This window comes from Centruroides sculpturatus, unplaced genomic scaffold (genome assembly GCF_000671375.1).
Source record: "Centruroides sculpturatus isolate CEXI.00-Female unplaced genomic scaffold, Cexi_2.0 scaffold1410, whole genome shotgun sequence".
Classification (NCBI taxonomy): domain Eukaryota; kingdom Metazoa; phylum Arthropoda; class Arachnida; order Scorpiones; family Buthidae; genus Centruroides; species Centruroides sculpturatus.
The window spans coordinates 38,713-65,772 of record NW_019392624.1 but is presented as its reverse complement, the minus strand read 5'-3'; the positions used below and the strand labels follow the sequence as shown (position 1 = coordinate 65,772).

The window sequence follows — 27,060 nt, the reverse complement described above, 5'->3', positions numbered from 1 at the left end:
TAGGACAATATTTTCGCCAGTGGAGACTTCAATTGAGTAAAACAAAAACTGAAGCTACATGCTTTCATCTTAATAATAAGCTGGCAAATGAAGAATTAAAGGTTTACTTTGACAACAATTTATTGAAACATAATATGAACCCGAAATATCTTGGCGTCACTTTGGATAGAACTTTATCTTTTAAAACACATCTGATGAATTTAGCTGCCAAGGTTAATACCAGAAACAACATCCTCCAAAGACTATGTGGAACTACATGGGGTTCTTCGCCGTCCACCTTACGGATCTCTGCTCTTGGCTTGGTTTTCTCTGCAGCAGAATACTGTGCACCGGTATGGATGAACAGTGCTCACATTAAAAAACTGGATGCCCAACTAAATGCTACTCTACGTATCATAACAGGTACTATTAAATCAACTCCTATTCACTGGTTACCTATTTTGAGCCATATCCCTCCATCTGCACTCCGAAGGGACAGCACTTTGCTCAGGGAATATAGGAAAATATTGTCTAATCCACAACTTCCGATCCATCAGGATATTGATGACCTCAACATAAATCGACTTAAATCAAGACACCCTCCTCTTATAAGAGCTAAATCCCTGCATTCCAATAATTTCAACCTCACTGAATCTTGGAAAAGGCTCTGGGCTGATGTCTCTCCGGTGGACAGTCGACAACTTCCTTGTATCACAAAGCGACCACCTGGATTTGAGTTATCCAGAAATCTTTGGAGTGTGTTAAATAGGATTCGGACCAAACATGGGTTGTGCAGGGACAGTCTTTTTAGGTGGGGAAAAGTTGCATCCCCACAGTGTGACTGTGGTGCTGAAAGACAGACTATACATCATATATTGGAAGATTGTCCAGTAAGATCTTTTTCGGGACAACTGAGTGACTTCTTGATTATGACTGAAAGTGCTTTAAATTATATTTCTAACTTAGATTTACATTTATGATTTGTGTTCTTGCTTTTTCTGCTTTCTGTTCTAGTTGACAATTAGATGTGTAGCCATACGCTAAATAAATGTGATGTGAAAACGTTATTTGTTGATTGTTTTGTTGGATATCTTACATAAATGACAGTATCAAACGTAAACAGATTTTAATTTCAACAACACATCAAATAATTGTTGATTCTTCCTTTCGTTTGAAAGTTACTAAAATGTCAATGTTATTTTTTACTCTATTTGGACTAATGTCTTTTTTAACATATAAACACTTACGTCAAGTCGGAACTTTATAATTTTATTTGAACTTTTTAGGACATACAGTCAGGCTGTTATCTAAAATCGATTGCCTGAGATGAAAAATAATCGTCGCTTAAATGTTCAATTTAATAATTCAATTCTTCAGTTTTGAATTTCGGTTCGTTACAAGGGAGTTACAAAAATCTGAAACTAGTGCAACATAATCTATATATATAAAATTGCTTGTCCTGACTGACTGACTGAATGACTCAGTGATTCATCATCGCTCAGAGCAAACCGCTGGACCTAAAGAAGTGAAATTTGGAACACAGTTAGGATACGTCATGAAAACGCACACTAAGAAGGGATTTTTCGAAATTCTCCGGCGGGGGGAGAGGAGAGGATTAAGGCTTAACTGGAAGAACGGCTTCTACTGTACTATTTTAGATGCGATTTTTCGTTTTCTACTACGTTTAATTTTCATTCAGTACTTAAATGTATTAAATTGATAACATTTCAGACATTGTTATAAATATATTTATCTATTTCGATTTTAAAAATGCTCGAACAGTTTTAAATTCGAATTTGTTATTGCATATTGGTTCGATTATATAACGATTGTAAACGTTGAAGAAAATTGATCAAATTGAAAAGGGTTCTATTGATTCTCGGCAATTCTCATCATTCTCAGCGGTAGGTGTTATAAAACAATTACTATGGTTGTTGAAATACTGAATATAAATGGGATTGCTTGCAAGATCCTCGCGGGCAAAGCCACAGGTAACAGCTAGTATCTTATAAAACAAGTGAATGTTTTACGTACTGTTTTCGGTTGCATTTGCAGAATTTATAATTCAAGTTTTAAAATTTATTTTATAAATATCAAAAACATTAAAAATTAATAATGTACTACAACAAGGAAAAATTTGTCAATGGTTTGGTCAGACTGGCATATTATGCATATTTGTTGGCTTAAAAAGACAAAAGAAAATCGCTTTAATTGTTGATAAAGTCTTTCATTTAAAAGGAAGGTTGATGATGTCATTTATAAACACCGGTATATACTTAACTTAAGAAATCAGCAGTTATATAATTAAAAAATGAGAAGCTAGAGATGTCATCAAATAATATTTCGGTNTTTGATATTTCATTGTAAAGTACCACTTTTATTTATAATAATTAAATTTGTTTTATAAGTTATCATAATATATTTCATACTTTAACTAATAAATTTGATATATTCTATATTATAAACATTTATCTAATTAATATCAAAAAGTAAACATTATTCATTTAATAATAAGTTTAGAAGCTCTTACTTTTAGATGTATTCGATTGACATGTCTTTTTAAAGTACGATTTATTTTCGCACTGTATGTACAGTCTTTGTAGTTACATTTGAATGGTCTTTCTTCAAAATGTATTCTTTTGTGAACTACTAAATTTCCAGACAGGGAGAATTTTTTTCCGCAAATATTGCATTCAAACGGTTTCACACCAGTATGGGACCTCATGTGATTATCTAACTCCCATTTTCTACGAAATTTCTTTTCACATACGGTACATTCATGTTTCTTTGTTTCATTCTTTAAAAAGTATTCGTTGTGTAAATTATTATATATCATTAAGATTCGATTTATTGTTTCAGAAATATTTTTTATGTCTAATCAAAATAGTAAAATATATTTGCATTTTTTCGATATGACTTAAAATTTCAAATACAGTAGAGCCTCAAAAACTCGGCACTCGATAACCCGGCACTCCGGATAACTCGGCCACACCCTGGCAGAGAAAAAAAATCCTTAGTTAATTAATTTTCATTATAGACAGCTTTATAAAAGTATAAAAGCTCTCATAAAGTATTTTTCTGAGGTCTGTCTTATCAGGTAAATTACTGTACACAGTGTATTTATTAATTTTCATTTTCATATAGTAAAGGCTCTATGCCTTCATAAAGGACGTACTTTTCCTTTGTTTAAGGGTATTTTGGCAGTTTATTCTCTGTTGTATTCTCAAGCAAACAATACATACAAGTACTGTACAGTACAGTATTTTCTGAGGAAACACGCGTACTTATTTTTTTTTAACCCCATTCCCGATAACCCGGCATTTTCACAAACTCGGTCACCCTTCGGTCTACATTAGGCCGAGTTTTCGAGGCTCTACTGTATTTCCTTTTTTACAATTTTGAATAACAAGGGTCACCAAATAACAATGCCATACAAAACGCATTGAACGTTTCACTTACTTTTTCACGTTGCATTTATAGAATTAATGGTCCAAATTTTAAATTCACTTTGTAAATTTTGAAAATTTATAACCAAGAATGCACTACAATAATGTAAAATTTGGTAATTGTTCTTTCAGATTGTCATATTGCGACTATAGTTTAGCATGAAAATTGCAACAAAAAGAATTTAACATTATTTCTTTTCAAATGTAAAGTGCATAATTAAAGAAACTTTTTCAGGGTACAATTTCTGAGTGAATTTCGTAAATTGTTATTTGAATACTTTTTAAAAATCTGAGACGTACAAATTAAATAAAAAGAGTTTTATTTAAGTGTTAAATGAAAAACAATGAAAGCGCTCTAAATTAGTGTTTCTTAAAGTTTTTGGTCCGCGAGTACCCTTTTGCATTCAAAAATTTCAAAGGACCCTTTAACGAAGGTGTATGTGTGGAAAAAACATTTCGAAAGTGAGAATTAATTTAAATTCAAAAGGAGTTTATTTCTTTTGTTTAATTGCATTGAAACACTTATAATTTTAACAGCAAATTTATTTTTAGTGTCATTAAAAATTAATAACTTATTTTCGGTACATCTTTAAAATATTTTATGTATATGTTTCGACATTAGTAATCTCAATTAGTTAACATAAACATATTTTAAATTAAATTTAATGTGATGGGTGAGCCTGCTTATTTTGGCGCAATAAATTAAACATGGTTTTAATATTAGTCAGTAAAAATCTAATAGCGATTTCTATGTTTCAAAGACAGGAGTGCTGCAGTCCATTACTGAAAATGCCATTTCGCATAAATAACTGGTTGGAAATGGTAAGAGCCATTGCTAATCCAAACAGTATTGGATACTCTGCTTTTACACCAAGCCAAAAAGTATCTAATATTATTTCTAAACATGAATCCAAAGTACATTTATAAAATATTTGAAAACAAACTGATCTGTCATTAATTTTTCTGCAACCACCCAAATATTTTACCTGACCCTCCCTGGGAGTCTTGACCCCCACTTTGATAATCACTGCTCTAAATTAAACGGCGCTATTATAGTAACAGCGTTGAGGAAAAGTTTCAAAATTGCAGCCTGTTGATTACTTACATTATATTTCCGTTTTGGCCACATCTATTAATGATTGAAGTCTGAATTGCTTTGAATATATTCATATCAGATCNACTACTACCAAAAGGGGAGGTTAGGTTCCAAAAATTAAAAAACATGCTATTATATTTTCATAATTAAGATAAATATCTTTATTAAAATTTTCTTAAGAAGTGATACATATTAATATAAATTAAACAATGTTTTCTTCGTCATCACTAAGCACTATTAACCAAAGGCGTTTTCTTTTTGGCAAGATATCCTTATCCTCTGCGCATTTTTCTGCATTATCTTCAGATCCATGCTTTACCTTTTGCAAAAAATGTGTTATTTTAGATTTCTTGCTTTTAGTTAAAAGATCTTTATAAATTTCCTTTTATGGTGCTAAGCACTTATGAAGAACTAGCAGACCCCGCCATGCGTTGTTGTGGCTCAAAATGTATCTAGTATAACACTTTCCCCATGGGGGAAATATTGAAAAATCCCTTTTTAGTGTATATTCTGTTGACATACCCTATTAAAACACAATCAAAAACGCAAAAAACCACATCTAAAATAGTATAATAGAAGCAGAGTTCTTTACGGTAAGTCTTAATCCTAACCATCTCCCCCCAGTGGGAGGAATTTCGACATGTATATTATATAAAAACATGTGCATATTCGAATACAACGTAGTGTCAGAATTTCAAAGGAATCGATAGGAACAAACAAACATTACATTTTTATTTATATAGATAGATAGAAGAAGATCTGCTTTAGTTCATCCTCACAGAAAAGCATAATGCCTCACAGAAAAGCAAACTTAGGTCGTCGTACTCGTAGCGCCATCTTTGGACATAAAAGCCTTAACCTAGATGATATCTTATATGAATATTTACTGGAATAATATACAGACTATGTCCACCCTGAAGTTCCATTCTAAGTATTGGTGAAAGACTTTTTGAAATCTGATGAGTAGTTTCAGAGATTACCCCCTGCATCCAAACTTACAAACATTACCTCTTTATAATATTAGTATAGATAAATTTATAAACTTGTTTCTCATTGGGGAAAAGTTATTAATTGTGGTGATGTTTATTTTTCAGAATAAAATATCTATTTTATTTTTATGATGATTTAATTTTGTCTTAGAAAAATCACATGATCTTTCTTGGTTATATGATATTTTGGATTCCTCATTGCAATTAAAGTCATAATTGATTAATCAGATTTTGAGGAGGGAAACAATTTTGTAATCTACATAGAAGAGGCTCTGCTAACACTGCCTCAAATATAAATTTGTTTTGGTATTGTTAAAGTTTTTTACAAAGACATTAGTGTGATATTTTCAATTGGACAGTCTTTATATGCATAAAAATACAAAGTTAAACTGGTACTAGTAAATTTTGATGTCATTATCAAGTACTGTTCTGTTAAATTAATATTCCTCCCAGTATTCAGATATTTAAACTTTTGAGAAACATTTTCCAAGTAGAAAAAGGATTTCCAAGTTCAGTATACAGTAAATTCAATTTGCAAGAAAAGAAAGTTGCATACTCAAATTTTAATAATTTTATTTCCTCATTCATAATGAATTAGAAAGAAGAGCTGCATTGAAATATAAGAATTGGGAATAAATATCCTAACTCAAAAGAATTTCAATGTACTTTTAACAATAAAATTATTGCTTTTTACAATTTTTACTAATATACAATTACATAAAAATTGTCTTTAAAATGTAATTTTTATAATTATAAAAATAATATTTTAGTAACATGCAAGCTTCCAAATGCTGGTTTTAATTTGTGTATAATATAATATTTTAGTTATACTTTCTCTTTGGCTTAGCAATCATTTGGTCTCAAACTCTGCTTAGTGATTAATAAGAGGTCATGTAATAATAAATTAATTAAATACAGTAGAGCGTCATTTATCCGAAAGTCAACTATCCGAAATGTCAATTATCTGAAAGAATTCCAGTCGGCAAATTTAAATTTTCGCCAGTGCTATGGCTATGTCTTGGGCTACTCAAATATTTTGTTTTTGATACTAAATTAACTTCTGACATATAATTTTTTATTGTTTTTATATTCTTCAATATATTTATTTTGTTTGTACAAAATAAAAAATTAATTTTTAACGATACAATAGTCTTCGTTAGGCTTAACATCGATGAAAATTCAATGCAAAGCGACATGCAACAGAGAAAAATTTCAACATGGTATAGGTTAATATATTTTTTGTACATAATCGGTTATCCGAAATATCGATTTACCAAACAACCCCAGTCCTCAATTGATTCGGATAAATGACGCTTTACTGTACTAATATTAATGCTTAGAAATTGTAATAAAATTAATCAAACATTTTTCTGGGAATTTGATTTGCCTAAAAATGTCTGCTACAATGAACAAAAAATATGATGTAATGAATGTGTGTAAGATAAACTGAAAATTTTTATCATCTGCATATTCTATCAATTGTCTTTAATTTCTGTGACCACCTTGTAGGTCTAGTGCCTACTATTAATTAAATACAGTAGAGCGTCATTTATCCGAAAGTCAACTATCCGAAATGTCAATTATCTGAAAGAATTCCAGTCGGCAAATTTAAATTTTCGCCAGTGCTATGGCTATGTCTTGGGCTACTCAAATATTTTGTTTTTGATACTAAACTATTGGTGAGTTTCCTTAACATCATAATGTCATGTGATAGGTGAAAATTTATATTCTTTCCAAATTACGCTATTCTGTGACATATTTATCTTTTTGTAGCAATGAATATTTCATGGATAATTTTACCATACTTTCACACCAGATGGTAAGATGGTTTTACACCTTGCTGACTGGTGGGCTGCAAAGCAAGAATCAGAAAAAAAAAATGTGTGTGTGTGTGTATATATATAGCAACCATAATCATATCTATGTAAGTCCTAATTTCTTGGGATTTTCCTGAAATGTCCTGATTTGTTAATTTTTATCAAAAAATATTCTGATTTGTATTTTAAAAAAGTAAAATAAGAATTGTAGGCAATAGATGTCTTGTCTACATTAACCAACTGTCCTCACAATCACACATGTGCATACTTTTGTTTGGCACATATGTCATGTTCTGCCTTTGTAGTGCTATGTGATGACTTAAAAACCATCAATGCAATCATTGATGATGATCAATCAATGGTTACATCTAGCTATAATCTAGCTCTTTCTCTCTCTTTTTTCCCCCACCCTGTAGACACTAAGAGAATCTTTATACTTAATTATGTTCAATATGGATTTGGTCAGGTCCAAAATGGAGTAGCCAAGTTTTCTAACAAAAACATAGTTGAATTATGTTATATAGTAGCAAGTAATAAAAAATGTTTATTAATTAGTAATTCAATAAAATTATTAATTTAATTAGAATTATTCACTTATTTTTCAGAATAGCTACCATCTATTGGATATCCACCAATTTTTATCACAATGCTATCTCATAATGTCTCAATTTCTGGTTTTGAACTTATGGCAACCATTGATATGATTCCTTTCCTGAATAACAAAAAGAGCAGACTAACTATTTACACAATAAGAATGTTTAATTAATTAGTAGTAACCAATAGTAATTACAACTGACAATGAAATAGGGCTCTCCAGAGTTCAGTAATTGATTCATTATTTAAGTACTGTACATAATACAAGGAACAAAAAATCTTGCAGACATGCTCTTTTTGTAGCTGAGCACTAAGAATTGAGTCTGTTATCAAATAGTTGACTGCAGTGGTTTCTGCCAACAACTGCAAGTTAGGCCTAAATGAGCACACAGTATGTTCCTAGTGAACAAGAAAACAATATCTACATGGGTCCATGTTCAGTCTACAAAAGCTTTAATATGTTGACTGCCAACTATGAATAATCTCATAGTTGACAGTTGAACAACAGGCACCATCTACAAGATATCTCGTATAATGTTGTCTGTTGTGTTTTGCCAGATATGGCTATTTCTGTAGAAAGTAGTTATTATAAGTGATTAGTGGGAGAATCACATCAACTCTTTGATTGGACATTATAGAACAAACTGTAAAAAAGTTTAAAATGTGATGAGTTTTCTGTTTTGATTGCCAGATTTGAATGTTAATGTAGTAAATATACTATGAAAGTGACTAATTTGTGCCTGGAATATGAATGACAAATCAATTTAGTGTCATAAAAGGAAAAGTTTATTGTATAAATATCAAAAACATTAAAAATTAATAATGTACTACAACAAGGAAAAATTTGTCAATGGTTTGGTCAGACTGGCATATTATGCATATTTGTTGGCTTAAAAAGACAAAAGAAAATCGCTTTAATTGTTGATAAAGTCTTTCATTTAAAAGGAAGGTTGATGGTGTCATTTATAAACACCGGTATATACTTAACTTAAGAAATCAGCAGTTATATAATTAAAAAATGAGAAGCTAGAATTGTCATCAAATAATATTTCGGTTTTCCAAAAGATCGAAGTTTGACATATAAAATCGAAATTACAACTACTATATATAAACTCATGTATTACATAACGAATGTTTAGTTTTTACTCATGATTGGGTAATTTCGTAACAAAGATACAGAAAAAATTATTTAAAATTTAAATTCAAATGATAATTCAAAAACAGATAATCAACCTTGACAAGACATTTCTTAGATATTTAATTGATAAATTCAATGTTTTCACTATACAATAAATTAACTTCAATGTGAATTTGTATGTATAGTACAAACTTCTTTGTACAGTACCTCTTGAATATGATGCATTTAGACAATGCATTATATTCAAGAACCTTTAAATTGTTTTCAAAAGTTTTCGAAATTTAATTTTTTTTTTAATTTTCACATTTAATAAGATTTTCCAAATTTTAATTTTGTATTCACGAAATAGAAAAAAATTTTCACTAGTTCTGTTCAAAACATTTTTCAGTAATTTGGAATAGTTTGGTTATACTGTTTTATGATATTCATTAAATATTTTTAGCTGATTAATCTAGAAAATCATTTTTATCTATACATAAAAATGTATTGATATTAATGTGTAAATTTATCATTTATTTTAGAGATGTAATTAACTTTTAGGGTAATTCTCCAGAAACCAAGTGCATTTTTAAGTCAGATATTTCTTGTAAATGTGTACTGTTTAAATTCTAATTCTCCTGATAATGCCTTTCGAGTAAAATCAAAACTAATGTTCTGCACCGTCATTAGAATAGACCGAGGAAAAATTAGCATATGGGGAATATGAGCATACATTCTTAACTCCGTAACAACAGTGCGAATGAAGGGTGCCACGTTTAAGACTTTTTCACAGAGTCATTTTTAACAAACGTGGTCGCATACATTTATCAGAAATAAATACTTTTCAGCGATAATTAGTATGAATCTATGAGGATAAGTAAAAATATGGTTTCTATAGAATAATTATATTTGTAAACATGAGCTCTGCTCTAGATTAGCTGTACTGTAGTGTATTTCTGAGAAAGAATGCTAGTTTTTTTAATCTAAATACATTATATATACGAAAAATGCAGAAATTACATGTACTGTATCAATACTCGTTAGACAAATCGATATAGGCGATATAAGGACTTCAGTTCAGTTCTGTTGTTATTATTTTACGTTTGCATTTTCGGATTAAAATTATTAATATAAGCACTGATCATATTACCGTGGATTTGGGTAATATAAACAAATATAACTTTTTTAAAACATTGATGCAGTTTAGAAAATAAGTGGATTGTGGTACCCAATTACTTGCAGTATGAAAATAAATGTATAAAAAAGTTGATTGTGCCAAATCAGTCTGTATATTATTTAATTTGAAGAAAATCAACGTTTCCTTTAAAATGTTCATATTTCCTTGTTTTACTCTCTATATATAATGATAATATTATATCTTTATACAATTAATCGTCAGTTTAAAAGTTAAGCTTTATAGATCTAGGAGCGATTGCAACGCTGGATAAGGAAAAAAATAAAAAGTAATTACAGCTTTTAAAGCGATTTTTTCACCTTTTAATTGCCTATATTTCAGTAACCTATTTTTAAAAAATCTTAAAATTTTTCACATTGCCTAACGAAACCATTATGTTTGAACGCGATATTCATAGTTATACTACGAATATCGGAAACACAGAAATCAGCCCAAGGAAATCGGAAACTTGATTTATGTGTAGATGTCTGTTATTGACTTATTTACTTGGCGCGAAACCATTGCTGTCACTCTCAATGAAAATCATTATATGCAACTATGTGAAGAGATCATAGACCGAATGAGATTGCTACATAAACTCGAAATGCATGTCATTCATATAAAATGTTAAGAAAGGTTCTTCGATTTATTATCGTTTTCTCTCAACTCTTCTAATTTTTCTCATAATTCGAACACTAAACAAAAAGTTTTTTACATACGTTCTCATAGTAAACAAAAAATCGTTCATAATATAATGATGCATAAAATAAAATGAATATATTAACATTTTTTGTCTATTAAGAACTTTGAAATACTTGTGTGAGTACCAACATATACATAAATAAACGCGATCATATAACCACGATTTTTAAACAAACTATGTCAAAGAACTGAAAATTTCTCACAATTTTCCATTTATGTTGTAATTATTAAAGTCAATTTACAATAGTTAGCAGTAATATATATCTAAATTAATAGTACAGTATTCCAAAAAACATGTTTTTCGTGTTTAAGAACAAATGTAGTTTAACTGTGAGCTCGTTAAAGCTTCCAAAATTTACAGTACGTTAAGTTGCTTTATCCTTCTATTAAAGTTTAAAAACATCGTTTCTGAAAAAATTCTTTTTCTTTTTCAGAATTTTCAAGCATTTGACTTCTGGGAACTTGCTGATTTGAAAAAATTTTTAAAGAATAAGGAGACTAATTCTAGCACGATTTACTCCATCTGCACTTGGCAATAATTCAATTAATTCAGCTCATAATCCTTCCTTATCGCCACTGCTAACAAATACTTGGTATTAGCTGTAACGCTAACACTATCTTTATTACTATTTTTTCTTAGTTCGCAACACCGTTTTACTACTGAATATTCTATTTTCAATGTTTTTTAAAGTGCTTCACGAACCTCTTGTACGTAACGTAATCTGCGTTTTAGATAATTTGTGTTTACTAGTGATGTAACGAATATTCGGTTACTATTCGGTATTCGGCCTATTCGGCCTATTTTTCACTATTCGAATACCTAAAAACAGGAGTAATAAATAACAAAAACACAGTAAATTAATCATTTTGGTATTTAGAGTTAATGTTATAGAGTTAGTGTTGTTTGTTTATATTTATTTATAACTTGCAACATGCACAAAATAAAAAAGAAAATAATATTAGTCACATGTATTCACAATTTATAATTACAAAGATCAGCACACGTACACGTCTATCGTTGGAGTATCCTCACACATCTGAGGGTCTGACCCTGCCTGTCCTTTTTTTTAAGCGCTCGTCTTTGCTCTTCCCTTTCTCTTTCCTCTATCGCTCTAATCCATGTATGCCTGTGCATACATCACAATACGCGCTCACGATACTTTCGATTCGTCACTTTTCCGTCGTAGAGTTCCCATTTTACAATTACGTGACTCAGCCTGATGATAACGGAGAAAAGAGACAGATAGGACGTCGATATAAGTCACAGTTATGATTTCACAGATTCGAGACAGCTTGATAGCCCGAACGGCCCCAGGCTTTCGCCCGTGCACGCTAAGTGACTCTCATTACAAGAATTTAGCTTTTCGAAGTCTATGACAACAATTGTTTGGCATTGACGGCCGCGAATTTCGCGCCAATAAGCTACTTCGACTCGTTCGATTATGTTATCGACTCAATTTCATATTTATTTTCACGTTTTCACTTCGCGGTCCTTCTCTGTTCTTTTTCCGTTATTTACAAGTGTAGGACATTTCATTGTTATCCACATTTGATATCATCACTTATCACATACTGCCATGATGCTCATGTCTGTCCGCTTCAACTGTCAAGAATTAACGCGATTGGCGAGGCGTAGTGACACCGGGCCAATAGAGAGTGGGGTTCTTGCCATAATGCGGTTTGCGCGCCAATTTCCGTACGTGCGATAATCGAGCCGAATAGTTTGGCCGAATATTCGGCTATTCGGCCACGCTCCTGGCCGAATATTCGGTATTCGGTCTGAGGCCGAATATACTATTCGTTACAACACTAGTGTTTACGTTGGTATTAAAAAGTTAAATCTGGGAATCAGTAGACATGACTATAAGAAGTCTGTTTTCAAAATGGCTTCACAATCACATATGACGGTTTACATAATCTAAGCAAGCAAATCCAAGAATCTGTGAGATTCAGCCGTGTTTACTAAACTATAGCCTGACCTAAATCATTAACAATACTTTTTTTATCGATTAAGTATCAAATTTCACACCTGGGAGTTAATCACTCAGCAAGTTTTCAGTCGCGAAAGGACGTTATCACATAACCTTCCGACCTATTACTGCAAAGTTGTCAAATGAATATAGCTACAAACCGATTTTCGTCGCAGTCGTCGTCGTTCTTTCTATGTGTTACCGTCTTCACCCGATCCTTAGAAGGTTTTAGTTTCAACTCATCGTTCAGTGCATATTCTTGGATTCACCTATAAACCATCGACTTACGAACGTCTTAAGTGCCAACTCCTTGGATTATTTCATCAGATACCCAACGAACTAAGTGCCTCTTATTGGAACTATTATCGACGTCGCTGATTCGGAACTGTTGAACCTCGTAAAGACTTACCCAATCTCAAGGTATTTATCGCCACGCTGCAATTGTAAACTCTCTCTCGTTCGCGTATTATACCATCGAAAAACCTTAATTAACCTTAAATGTAAAAGATGTATAGTCCATCGGTACCCATTAAACTCTTATTACGTTAACAGAGTCTCTGCTTGAGTCACTTCCGGTGTGCTGTTTCTCACTCCATCTGCCCGCATCCGCGACCGCTCGCGTAACAACCGTAGCTCTGACAGAGGTTATACTGGTGTCAGTCCTGACAAAGACTAAGATTCGCCGGCCACAAATCTGTTTTTAACCTTGTTCCATCATATTCACAAATTTTCTCTACGAAGGAGTAGCTGAATAAATAAATTTCCAAATAATACAGGTATTCCGTTATTATTTTTAAAAATTACACCTCTTAATATATACTTAATTTTAGAGCTAAGTTTACCCCTTTTTATTTTATTTAGCACGTGCTATACTATTCTAATGTGCATGTGTGTGCAGCCAAAAAAACTATTAGCTCCTTTTTGCCCCCCATTTTAAACTATGTGTATATCTTCTTACTAGTCATGTTGGTTTATCTGTCACTATCTCAGGTAATTAAGTGTTATTATAAAAATCATTGTAAGCGTATCCTAATTTTTTCAATGCATTCTGTAAATTTGTAAACCTGTAATCAATTTACTGATAAATATGTAATAATAGGACTGAATAGGGGAATTAAAGCCCGAAATGCATATCCGTCACACCAATAAAACAACCTTTTTCCTCTGAAAGTGTTCCTGTGTGATATGTTCTCAACAGCAACATTATGCTAAGAAAATACATTCCAAATAATACTTTTTTTCCTTTGTCTAGAAACATGTTCAAAGTCAGTTGATAAAAAGGCATTATAAATTCCTACAAACTTTTCTTATTCTTAATATATATTGTTGAAGGTTTATTTCGTCCAGTCACAAAACGTTGGAAAATCTATAAAAAGCTACAGTAGACAATGATTTTATGAAAGGCGCGTTATACAGTGCATGTAAATATGTGAACCCAAATATTGCTTTAATCTTAATACTAATCGACAAGCAAAAATCTTCTTTTGTAGATTGAAAAACAGCATCGTCTTAAAAATTGTTGTATAAAAAGTAAATGCTGAAAGCAAGGAATTTTTTTGCATATAAAAAACATAGCAAGATCGATCTGTAAGGCGAGGAACACACACGAGCAAAATTCGGCTTAAAATCTAGCATAAAACAGAAAACGTAAAACTTTTTCTGAAATTTTTGCTGAAACAGAACTGAAATTAGAGTAGAGCATGTCTTTACTTTTTACGCCGAAAAACTTTTACGCCAAAATTCCTCCAATAAAGAGAAGTCTTTCCTATGACGTCAAAGTAGACACGTGGTTTTTATTTTAACAATGGCGGCAATGAGAGTTAATCCTACAATTGTGACGGTCTCGAAAAAACGAAAAATAAATGAAATACAAAAGTTTATTGAATCAGTTCGACCACATCAGTGTCATTTATAAAGACGATGTATTTAAACAACGTTTATGGATGGCTATAGGTGTTAAATAACATCTGTATGTACAAAAATGTTCTAAACACGATTGTATGCAATATGTAACAAGATTTTCTCATATAAAACTTAATATAACTTCTGAAATAAGGTGAGCTAATTCAACATTTTTGTATTTTTTTATTAGCAATTCGAGTTGTTTGTCCTTATTTTAAAATAATTTTATGCATTTTCAATCGTTTTCATTTTTTCTTTTTGTTGAAGTAGTATGAAAGTGTTTAAAAATGTAAATACGATACATACGTAAAGAGATAGTAACTATGTCATACGTTAATTCGGTCAAAAGTATATACAACTACAGATAAATTGAAGGACATAAAACGATGATAGGCTTTATAAAAATTATAAATGTATTTCTAATAACTTGCTTACTTGCATAAAATGAATGAGTACAACACAAATTTATTCATATTTTTTTTTTTTTTAATTTCAATTTTAAAAACAAAGAGATTTACAAAACGTAATTATTTATTCTATTTTCTGCATGCAAAAAATCAAAAATATTTTTATAATAAATGAAAAATAAATGCAAGATTTAAATCGTTTTGTAAAATCGTTACCAAATCGTTTGTTTTGCAAATTAATATTTAGAAGTCATTAATCAAATTAATGAAATCTTGCTTCGTGTTCTCTACGAGATACTTCGTTGTCAAATTTCTCTTGACAGATGTGACATTCTAGTTCGACTTCTTCAACTATCACTTCTGAAAATATTTCTAATTCCGGTAAATGTTCCAGTAAATGTTCATGTTTAAATATTCGTCTCTATTCATAATTCCAGTATTTTCTGAATCGCTACTCAGGGTTTCCCCGACAACTTTTTCATATTCTACTGAGTGAGATTTTTGATCATTCGTTGATGGTTTTTCCATTGATTCTTTCCGATCTTTTTGTTCCACGCCATATTCTACATCTTGAGAATATTCAACGCTTGTCTAAAAATTCAAAAAAGTATATAATATAATCTAATTCAGTTAATTAAACTAAAATGACTATCACTATAAATTCAGATCATAATTAAAGTCAACAACATCATTTAAAACATTCATTTTCTGAAGATAAATTTATAAAAAAGAATTTTAATTTATTTTTTAATTTACTGTTGTTATTAATGAAATTGAGTACTTTTACATAGTAAAGTATTGTTATTTTCTGTTTGATGGAATATGGGTTAACACGATAATCTTTATATACAATACTAGCTGTTACCCTACCCACAACTTTGCACAGATTTTGTAAGCAAACCTTATTTATATTCAGTATTTTAACAAGCATAGTAATTGTTATATAAGACCTACCGCTGAGATTGGTGAGAATTAAAGGAACTATTTTCAATTTGATCAATTTTCTGGAACTTTTACAATGCTCCTATAATCGAACCAATACGCAATAACAAATTCCAATTTAAAACGGTTCAAACATTTGGTTAAAAAATTGTAATATATCAAAATATTCATAACAATGTTTAAAATGTTATTAATTTAATACACTAAAAGACTAAACGTAGTTGAAAACAAACAATCAAATCTAAAATAGTATAGTAGAAGCTGTTCTTCAAGTTAGAATTTACCCTTCTCCTTCTCCCCTCGCAGAGGAATTTCCAAAAATCCCTTCTTAGTGTGCATTCTCATGAGGTGCGGGTAGAGCTTGTTTTATATGTTTAGATTAATATGAATTCACTCTCGGTAAGGCGCACTGGGAACAACAGTTTCTCAGCCTTGTTTAAATGCGTTTATTTTTTGGTCTACTCAATGCAAAAACATAATATTTATCTTCTTTCAAGTGACTGAAGATTGGACCAAAAAAGATCCAAAGTTGTACGAAATTTATTTTTTATACGAAGCGAGAGCAAAGTTTGCTAAGAAACAGATGTGTTTTGAATTTCATACAGTACACTCTAGCTCATACACTTTTACATCCTTTTATTTGGCAACGGTGATTTTGCCATCGGCACTAATTTCTGGCACGTGTTTTGCTCCACTCTTGTGTTGTGCTTCTGGAGTTGGGATGTGGAGTTGGAGTTTTCTTTTTTTCTTATTACCTGTACTATCTGAATGTAATCGTTTCGGACACTTTTTCTTTGGATCCGAAATAATGAAGTGTCTTTTTCATTCTTTTTTTATTACTCTGCAATTTCTTCTGTAGGCCATTTAATAGCACATGCAAAATCAAAGTTTTCATAATGAGTTGAGACCTGCGCAGTACGATTTTTACAGATAAGTGATGTCATATGACGTTTCCTTTCGTTCATCTGTATTGTTTTTTTTTATTTGTCTACATCGATCGTTTCATACAGATTGTTGAATATTTTTAATTTTATTTTTATCTTTTATTTTATTTTAAACGCATTTGATCTAATATTATAACCTAAATTAACATTAATATTTAAACGTTATAAAAATTAAAATGATAAGTTTTATATTGTAGTTATATAATGTCCGGTGATGTTTTCTTTTGTATGACACAAACTGCACCTCTCAGAAGTCTCGGGGTGTAAAGTTACAGCCTTGTTTATTCTAGTGCTTCTCTTTTCCTGAATAACTGCAGAAATGGTGTGGCTACAGTAATGTAGTCAAAGTTCTTAAACATATTTTTCTGCTTTAAATTGTGCATATCAGACACTTTACATATTATTCAACGATTTTTTACAATAATAAGACTATAATAAGCGATTGTTATTGTATTATATGAACGATGATACGACTATTTGTTATGTACTACGAAAGTATCAGAATAATTAGATGTAATAAGTTTTCCGGTAAATTTCTCGAATGGAAGCTGTCTTGATAAAATATCTTCTAGTCTATGTAAAGTCGAATTACATGAAATCTAGTAAAATTATAGCTGAATATGATGAAAATAGGTTTTCTCATTGTTTGTGTACGTTCTCACTCCTAGCATATGACTATTAAAAACGTTGGTTGTTCGCCAGAAAATCCTGAACCGACAGATCTGAACGAATGCTCATTGATTGATAATGATTCAGTCATGATATAAATGACCGATTAGAGCATAAACAAAAATAAACGTATAAAGAAGAATTTTATAGCTCATTAACAGAAAGAAGGTTTTTATAGATTACTATTGAAAGTTGAAATTTTCGAAGAATACTTATTGCTGAACGGTTTTAAAAACATGTTGACCTATAAAACATGTAAAATTTTATTTAGGGGAAATGTTAGCTGCATTGTTTTTACAGCTTAATGCTTTGATCTAAAAACAGAGAAAACAATTAACCAAGTTTTAACAAATTAACAGTGTAAAAAAATATACTATTGTGACAATGTCGAAAGAACCACCCCCTATGCTTTGGCACCGCAGGACCGACGAATCCACTTCGCGTCGAAAAAGACCGCAATGACAAATTTCGTCAGGAAAAATCCACTGTGTCTACCCAGAAGACACAGTGATTTTTTCCTGATGAAGACACAGAAACCTAGATGGCCGCAATTTCCGTCTTGTACGCACAAACGGTCGCGTTTGCTGAGCCTTAGGGTTGGAATGGAGATGGAGGGAGATATCCGGAAGAAGTACACTCCCAAAAATTATTCATTTAACAAATATTCGTTTATTCAGAGAGGCTATTTACACGATTTAAGACTGAGGAGCTAGCTTTCTCGCTAACTCGAGTAAACCTCAAGGGGGAGTTTATCATATCAGGAGAGAGAGCTTACAAAACTTCCGCGCGACAACAAATACTTGGAGTTCGAATAGTTCTATCTTGTAAGTTCGTCTTTAGGCCGTACGAAGAGGTTCAGGATTTAATTGTGTGTTTCCAGACGAGATTCGAACTCGAGTATACCGTGAAATTCTTGCGCGACACAAGATGTAAACAACGAGACTCGGAACAGTTCGAATATGTGTGAATCTATCTGTTAAGGTCTTAGAGGAAGACAAACTCTAACACGAGCGCTCATAAACAGGTAGATCTTTGACTCGCGTGTCTATAAAATGTTGGCCGAGATAAACCTTTTCGAACACAAAAGGGAAATTTTTGATAGATGAAAGATGAGAATGATCGTTAAATTCTTAGACGTCAAAAATGGTATAAACAACGGCCTGAGTTCTAAGTGCAAGTGTTATTGTTTTATAAACAGTCATCGAGCAGAGTCGACCAAGAGGTATCAGATGGACACCTCGAATCGGACCTTTCCCGCGACCCGAAAAAGTTTCGTCTTGCACCTGGAGACAAAGGAGAGACCAATAGGGAAGCGAGGAATGGGACGAGGGACCAATCCGAAATGCGAATAGTAGAGGAAAAAACTATAAAAATTGGAACTTCAAGGTCGAAGAAGATTCTCCTCTGGATTAAGCCTACAGTTGTGATTTAGATTGTGTTGTGCACCGCCGATCACCTAGGACGCCACAGCTTAACACCGAACATCTGCATCGTCCAGTGATCCTTCTCGTCTGCCCAGGCTGCGACCGATCACCCGAACTCTCGCCGTTCACAGGAGCACCGAGATTTTGGAATTGTTCAATATCGATGTAAGCATGAATTCGAACAAATAAACAGGGTTTTCTCTTGTAAAACACATGTTCTTCATTTGGCTCCTTCGCCACCGCCCACGTACGCTGTTTCCCTTAGGCTCGTTTTGACGCGAAATAAACTGTATCTCCCTTTACAGTCGGCAAACTTACATAATGGAGTTCGGGTTCAAGTTCGGTAAAGTTCCGGAGCTAATGCAAGTTCCGGTTAAGTTCAGATGCTAAGAAATTGTTTAGAAGTGGCAAAGGTGGGACGCACACCCGCACATAAAAGTTCACACTCGCTGACAGGAAAAAAACCTCTGTTGTCATTGTCCCCTCCTGTTTAAATGGGGTCTCTCCTGGGTTAACCCATGACATACCCGGAGTTTTAGTACTTTGAGCCCAATGATCGAGTTTCACTCGTTACCTCCGAGTGACGCACATGAAGTGTCACTTTAAACAAGGAACTAAGTTTGTAAAAAAATTTTTAATTGCTGAGTTGATCAATAATTTTTTCAAAATGAAAAATTATCTGTACTGCTTATTCATTATTTTTTATTGTATTTATTTAAATTATTATATTTATATATTTATTATTATTTTCCTTTTTTATTTTTACCTTACGTTATTAGTTACCATTACTTATACTATAGATAATTATTTTTTAAGCTTTTTGTGAGTTTCACGCGTATGTAAAATATAAATAAGTATTAATGTGTTCACTGATATCTTAAGTAGATATACCATAAAATTAAGACTGAAAGCAGCATGTAATTCCAGAATGCATTTGCTTTTCTATATATATATAAATGAATGTATATGTGTGTGTCTGTCTGTCCTTCATGCATTATCACACCGTTTATCCGATTGCCGTGAAACTTTGGGAAGTTGTTTAGTATACTCCCGCGAAGGTTTCTGGCATAGTACATTTATCCTACGATAGATGGCGCGCGTGTATACGAGTGTAACAAGCACAGCGTGTTCGATCGATTTCAAATTGTGAAGACCATTTTCCCCCTCCAAAAGATATCTCTATATATGCATTTGTGAACTGTTATTTACGATATTTATAATAATTTTTGTTTAATTACTTTATTTCAACTTTTTTTTTTTTTTGCTAATTATATATTCGCTCGAACTTGGTTAAAACCTTAACCGTATCCTGAACAACAACCGAAGTTGTAGGAGGAAATTCGCCTATTTTACCGATACAGGTATCCTCCTTTTTCAAATTTTAATATCGACTCAAAATAATTTAAAAAGACAAATTAGAATAAAACGGTTTATTATCCAACTATCAGAAATTTCACAACATGCCAAGGAAGAGAGGAAGGAGCAATTAAATTGTTAAAATTATAAAGAATTTAAAATATATATATAAAAATGGGGAATATCGCACTTCTGACAATCTCTGCGAGTGTGTGGGCTAAATTTGGAGAATCCGTGCTTCTCACATGGACAACTGTATGTAGTGTCGGAAAACCTGATTTATTCGTGTACGCACCAGACGGAAAAACAAAAAATATCGCGTATCCACAAGCACTCCAATAAATAAATAGAATTGAAACGACACTTTGAAATGTTTTCCGATGAAAATTAATAATAATAATAAGTTTCAATAAAAATGATAAAATGTAAATTAAATTTTATTATAACGAGTATGCTTAAATTTCGTTTCTTCTGAGATCGCAGCAATGCGCAACGGAATAAGCTAGTATAATATGTAAACAAACAAATCTACTTTTCCATCTTACAAATTTTTTTCTGTATGATAAGTTCTCCATAGCAATTTTATGCTTAACTCCAAAGAACCAAAAAGAAACGAAAAACCAATTAGCAATCAGGTACTAAAATTCAAAAACTTCACTAATTAAATTGAAATTGTTACTGTAGAAAAACTTATGTAAAGAAAAATATATTTCGAAACAATTGCTACAATTAAACTAATTACAAATAATTATAATAAGTAAATTTAAGGTTTATGGCTGCTGATTATCGAAAGACTGAAAGTACTAACTTACAATAATTACTTTTTGTTTTCTATTACTACAGTAGAATCCCTCTAGTTCGCCCTAGGCTAGTCAGTCACCCCAGTTATTCCGACCGTGAAACTTGTCCCGACTCGTCGGTGACTCACCGTCTGTGGCGTTCTTTTGTGTTCGTTACAGTATATGTTTTACATTGTGTGTACATGTACAGTTTTGTGTGTGTTTTCAAAATGTCAGCAGTGAAACGTAAACACGTTACTCTTTCATTAAATGAAAAATTAGCAGTGCTACAAAGACGACAAAGGGGAAGATTGTTTATTTTACTATTTCCTGATAATCCGACCTATTTTGCGTTCCGACCATATCCACAGTCCTAAAGGTGACGGATTAGAGGGGTTTTACTGTACTTTACTTTAAACGAACAATGCAGCGTTACTTTATAAATGTAGGTTACAGAATAAAAGTATCAATATTTACCGTAATCACGTAAAAAATCTGAGAAACAATTTAAAAAACTTTTAAGACCTACATAACTTTTTTTCACATTATATCATTGAAGGAATTTTTGAAAGTTTAATTTCAGAAATTTTTTTTACTTACTTTGGGAAAAGTTTCGGTTTGTTTCTGTTGATGTACTTTCTTCATGTGTCTTTTTAAGTCACATTTATATTTGAACATTTTCTTACAAATATCACATAAGAAGGATCGTTTTTCTCCATGGGATATTTGGTGCATTATCAAAGTAGATAACCATTCAAAACTTTTATCGCATTTATGACATTTATGAACTTTCTCCGGTTTTTTTGCTGGAATCTAAGTATTATATAATTTATAAGTTACATTAGCTATTTATTACACATTCAAAAAATGATATATTAGTATTTTAAAACTAAAGTGAAATTGTAATGTATCTTGTAAATTTTTTTTAAAATTGTGTACATATTTTTTACGTTTACTGAAAAAGAAGTTATTTGATAATTAATATTTACGCTGTTTAAGAACAATAAATAACGAGCATATTTTTTAATATTTCACTGTTAAGTACCCCTCTTATTTATAATAACTTAATTTGTTTTATAATTTATTATAATATTATACTTTATATTTTTAATTTAATAAATTTAAAATATTCTATGTTATAAATATTTATCCAATTAATATCGAAAAGTAAACATTATATATTTATTCAATAATAAGTTCAGAAGTTCTTACTTTTAGATGTATTCGTTTGACATGTTCTTTTAAAACATATTTACTTTTCGCACTGTATGTACAGTCTTTGTAGTTGCATTTGAATGGTCTTTCTTCAAAATGTATTTTTTTGTGAACTAGTAAATTTCCAGACTGTGAGAATCTTTTTCCGCAAATATTGCATTTAAACGGTTTCTCACCAGTATGAGACCTCATGTGATTATCTAACTCCCATTTTGTACGACATTTCTGTTCACATAAAGTACATTCATGTGTCTTTGTTTTATCCTGTAAAAAGTACTCGTTCTGTAAATTATTATATATTATTAACACTCGATTTATTTTTCAAAAATATTTTTTTTTCTTTCTTTCTAATCATAGTAGTAAAGTATATGTATTCTTTCGATATGACCAAAAAATATCTAAATTCATCATTTTTTACAATTATTAATAACAAGGGTCGCCAAATAACAATGCCATATAAAACAGATCGAACGTTTCACTTACTTTTTCTGGTTGCATTTATAGAATTAATGGTTTAAATTATAAATTCACTTTATAAATTTTCAGAAGATGAAAGACCAAGAATGCACTTCAATAATGTGAAATTTGCCAATTGTTTTGTCAGATTGTCATATTGTTAGCATGAAATTTTAACAAAAAAGAATTTAACGTTATTTTCTTTAAATGTGAAGTGCACAATGAAAGAAACTTTTAGATCAGGGGTGTCCAATCCGCGGCCCGCGGGCCGCATGCGGCGCAAGGCAAGTTCGAATGCGGCCCAATACCGACACAAAACCGACAATTTTTNAAGAATAGAAACACAAATAAATGACATTAGACAGCAATTAGGCAGGCTGACACAATACACTAAAAACAACATAACACCCAATTTAAAGAAACAACTCAAAAACATTTTCAAGAAAATCAAAACACACACAAAACACAAACATCACAATACACACACATTACAGAATACATTGATATACTAAAACAGAAATGTGCAGCCAAAGCATATAGACTCAAATTATACAAAATATGTACCTGTACACTATGAAAACAACAAAATAAGTTATTTACAAACAACGGAAAAAGCTTTTACAGACAAATTAGTACCAAAACAAACATTGATACACAGCACAGTGGCACACCAACAGAAGAAGAACTCACAACTTATTGGTCTTCTCTTTGGTCCAATGCTGTTACACACAATGCTGATGCAGGCTGGATCAAGGAGGAGAACAAAAACTTGCACAACATACCAACTATGCCCTGTGTTGANAAGTAAACATTATATATTTATTCAATAATAAGTTCAGAAGTTCTTACTTTTAGATGTATTCGTTTGACATGTTCTTTTAAAACATATTTACTTTTCGCACTGTATGTACAGTCTTTGTAGTTGCATTTGAATGGTCTTTCTTCAAAATGTGTTTTTTTGTGAACTAGTAAATTTCCAGACTGTGAGAATCTTTTTCCGCAAATATTGCATTTAAACGGTTTCTTACCAGTATGAGACCTCATGTGATTATCTAACTCCCATTTTGTACGACATTTCTGTTCACATAAAGTACATTCATGTGTCTTTGTTTTATCCTGTAAAAAGTACTCGTTCTGTAAATTATTATATATTATTAACACTCGATTTATTTTTCAAAAATATTTTTTTTTCTTTCTTTCTAATCATAGTAGTAAAGTATATGTATTCTTTCGATATGACTAAAAATTTCTAAATTCATCATTTTTTACAATTATTAATAACAAGGGTCGCCAAATAACAATGCCATATAAAACAGATCGAACGTTTCACTTACTTTTTCTGGTTGCATTTATAGAATTAATGGTCCAAATTATAAATTCACTTTATAAATTTTCAGAAGATGAAAGACCAAGAATGCACTTCAATAATGTGAAATTTGCCAATTGTTTTGTCAGATTGTCATATTGTTAGCATGAAATTTTAACAAAAAAGAATTTAACGTTATTTTCTTTAAATGTGAAGTGCACAATGAAAGAAACTTTTAGATCAGGGGTGTCCAATCCGCGGCCCGCGGGCCGCATGCGGCGCAAGGCAAGTTCGAATGCGGCCCAATACCGACACAAAACCGACAATTTTTATTATTATTTATTTATTTGGTGTAAATTCAAAAAAAAAAGTTTTACAAAGCTGTAAACCTTTATACATAATTTATTTTTGAGTGGAAAAAAATATTTTCAAATAGAAATGTGTGAATGAGGAAGGGTAATAAAAAGTAATGAGAAATTTTAAATAGACCTTCTGTTATGCAAATATGGACCCTTAATTTTCCAACTTTCCTCACTTCTTTATCTTTTGTCCTTTCTCTCCTTTCTCCTCATTTGGGTCTATAATCCTTTGAGTTTCAACTCCAACTTTATTTAGTATTTCTTCCAGCGTTGAAAGTTTTGGCTTTTATTAGTTTGATGTAAAAGTATCACTTGGCACATTGGTTACTTTTTAGNTTCTCTTTGGTCCAGTGCTGTTACACACAATGCTGATGCAGGCTGGATCAAGGAGGAGAACAAAAACTTGCACAACATACCAACTATGCCCTGTGCTGAAATAAACATACATGACATTCGCTATGCTGTTAACAGAACACACAACTGGATGACACCTGGTGCCTCATAAGGAACTCTTTCTCTGCCCCGCCTAATGGCACTACAGGGTTAAAGAGGCTATGTCTTGTTCATCGGCTGGTCAGATACCTAACACAGTAGACAGGGACAACATAGCTGGGCCACAAGGTACATCTTTTGGGCTCCCATCCACACCACGGCCCAGCTCTCTAACCTGGCATAACTTTTATAGTGTGCAGCCTGTACTGCACTAAATCCACAAAACTTGGCTCATAGTAATAACTTTTTAAAAATAACGGACAGTGGGGTCCTCTCCCTAATGAGGGGCCCTATTGGTCTAATAGATCTATAACTTTACCCATCAAATCCTTTAGTTTCTTTAAGTTTTCTTTACTAGCTGCTAGCGTTTGAAGTACTTGTCCGGGGGCTTGCTCCAATCAACTTGGTCGGCCCCTAGGCAAAGTCCTTTGTCAGAGGACAGTCAAGTACATGGTGTCTCGCGTCGCTGCGAGGACACCCACAGGGGCTGCTACCATCTCCTTGTCCAAACTTGGACTTGAAGTAGGGAAACCTCCCGTGACTTGTCAATATTTATGTCAGTCTGAAGTCACAACTAACTGGAGTTCGGCGAACTTCAGGCACGAAGGCATAGGTTGACCTACCTACCATACATTGATTCCAGCACTCTTATCCGTGTGTCATTGATCGCCGTAACAGGGTACCTTTTATGTATGTGGTCGAGGGTTCTACCATCCTTGTTACAAATGGGCCGCTGGCTCCCACCTTTGCCAGCTGATCGGCACGTTCGTTGCCCGGGATCCTGATGTGGCTTCGGACCCACCGCAGGACGTGTCGCTCATGCCTTGCCCTCAGTACCCTACGTCTGAACTCGTGTACCAGTGGATCGTGATGGTATTCGTCGCTCAAGGCCTGAAGTGATGACTGGCTATCAGAGTAGACTGTGACTGGCTCAGAACCCAGGTGTAATAGGATCTGCTGGGATGCCCCCGCCAGGGCCACCAGTTCTGCCTGAAACACAGACACCTCCTCATTCAGTCTGTCTGACTGACTGTACATGTGAACTCCGTTGCAGTAGATGCAGAACGCAGTACCTACTGAGCTATCGTCTTTTGAGCCATTGGTGTATATTTCAACACCTATATTTGCCAGTTCACCGACATCCCAATCTAGTCTAATCCTATAGGCAGGGTGGACCCTCAATACATCTGTCTGATGTCTGAGTCTGACCGGGTACATCTGATTGCAATGCTTAGCCTCTCTGCCCTCTACTGTTGTCTGGTAGAAGGCTGCCTCTTGGCTGACTACCAGAGGCAATGGGAGCAGCCAGGCCAAGACCATGGCCGCCTCCTTTGACACAGTTCTGTATGCCCTCGAGATCCATAGGGGGCAGGTTGCTGTATTGTGAGTAATGTTCTGCTCTGCTTGACGTTAGCAGAGTCCTTCCACCAAATACCGCAGGCATAGCAGATAATGCACTCTACACTCATCTTGTAGATGGATTAAAGCGCTTCTCCACTAGTCTTGTCTGGCTAGCCTCGATAATGCTGCTCGAACATTCCTCAGATGGGGCGTCGATGATAACATCAAGGTATTTTAACTTGTTCACCCTTTGGATGGGGTTACCCCTAATCCAGTATATTGGCTGGTGTGCCAACACTCCAGTTCGGGCCAATCAATCAATTAATCTTTATTAAACATATGTGGTAAATACATTCTTGGTTCCGCATAGCATAGCTGAGATAAATACAACATGAATGATGATTACATAGATTACATAATGATAAATTTTGACAATAACAATGAAATAAATATATTATAATAAAATTAAATAATTAATTAAGATTAGGATTATACCTAAATTGCAGTAGTGACAAAGCAAAGATAGAAAATATGTACCAACAGAATATGTGCATATGGATACAAGAAAGAAAGGCAGCAGGGAG

General features: G+C 32.5%; 2 protein-coding genes across 2 annotated transcripts; both read right to left on the bottom strand.

Annotated features, from left to right (window-relative positions):
- Positions 1-15,340: 15,340 nt before the first annotated feature.
- On the bottom strand, positions 15,341-22,780 carry LOC111617749 (zinc finger protein 271-like). The gene is made up of 3 exons (XM_023359037.1): positions 22,520-22,780; positions 21,908-22,120; positions 15,341-15,784 (listed from the first exon to the last, which is right to left on the bottom strand). Exons 1-3 carry the CDS (start codon positions 22,712-22,714, stop codon positions 15,566-15,568), a joined length of 627 nt encoding a protein of 208 aa, XP_023214805.1. The 5' UTR covers positions 22,715-22,780; the 3' UTR covers positions 15,341-15,565.
- A 2,402-nt stretch (positions 22,781-25,182) lies between these two features.
- LOC111617757 lies at positions 25,183-26,571 on the bottom strand. The gene has a single exon (XM_023359044.1). The coding sequence runs from the start codon at positions 26,453-26,455 to the stop codon at positions 25,784-25,786; it is 672 nt and encodes a 223-aa protein (XP_023214812.1). The 5' UTR covers positions 26,456-26,571; the 3' UTR covers positions 25,183-25,783.
- Between the last annotated feature and the right edge of the window lie 489 nt (positions 26,572-27,060).

What these genes read in the sequence shown, in the direction of transcription:
- LOC111617749 (XM_023359037.1), bottom strand. Translation starts at nt 22,714, where the DNA reads ATGAGGTCTCATACTGGTGAGAAACCGTTTAAATGCAATATTTGCGGA. An exon ending in TCAAACGAATACATCTAAAA is followed by an intron (nt 22,121 to 22,519) that starts GTAAGAACTTCT and finishes TATAATACTTAG; the next exon opens with ATTCCAGCAAAAAAACCGGA. An exon ending in AAACCGAAACTTTTCCCAAA is followed by an intron (nt 15,785 to 21,907) that starts GTAAGTAAAAAA and finishes TTGAATTTTTAG; the next exon opens with ACAAGCGTTGAATATTCTCA.
- LOC111617757 (XM_023359044.1), bottom strand. Translation starts at nt 26,455, where the DNA reads ATGGTCTTGGCCTGGCTGCTCCCATTGCCTCTGGTAGTCAGCCAAGAG.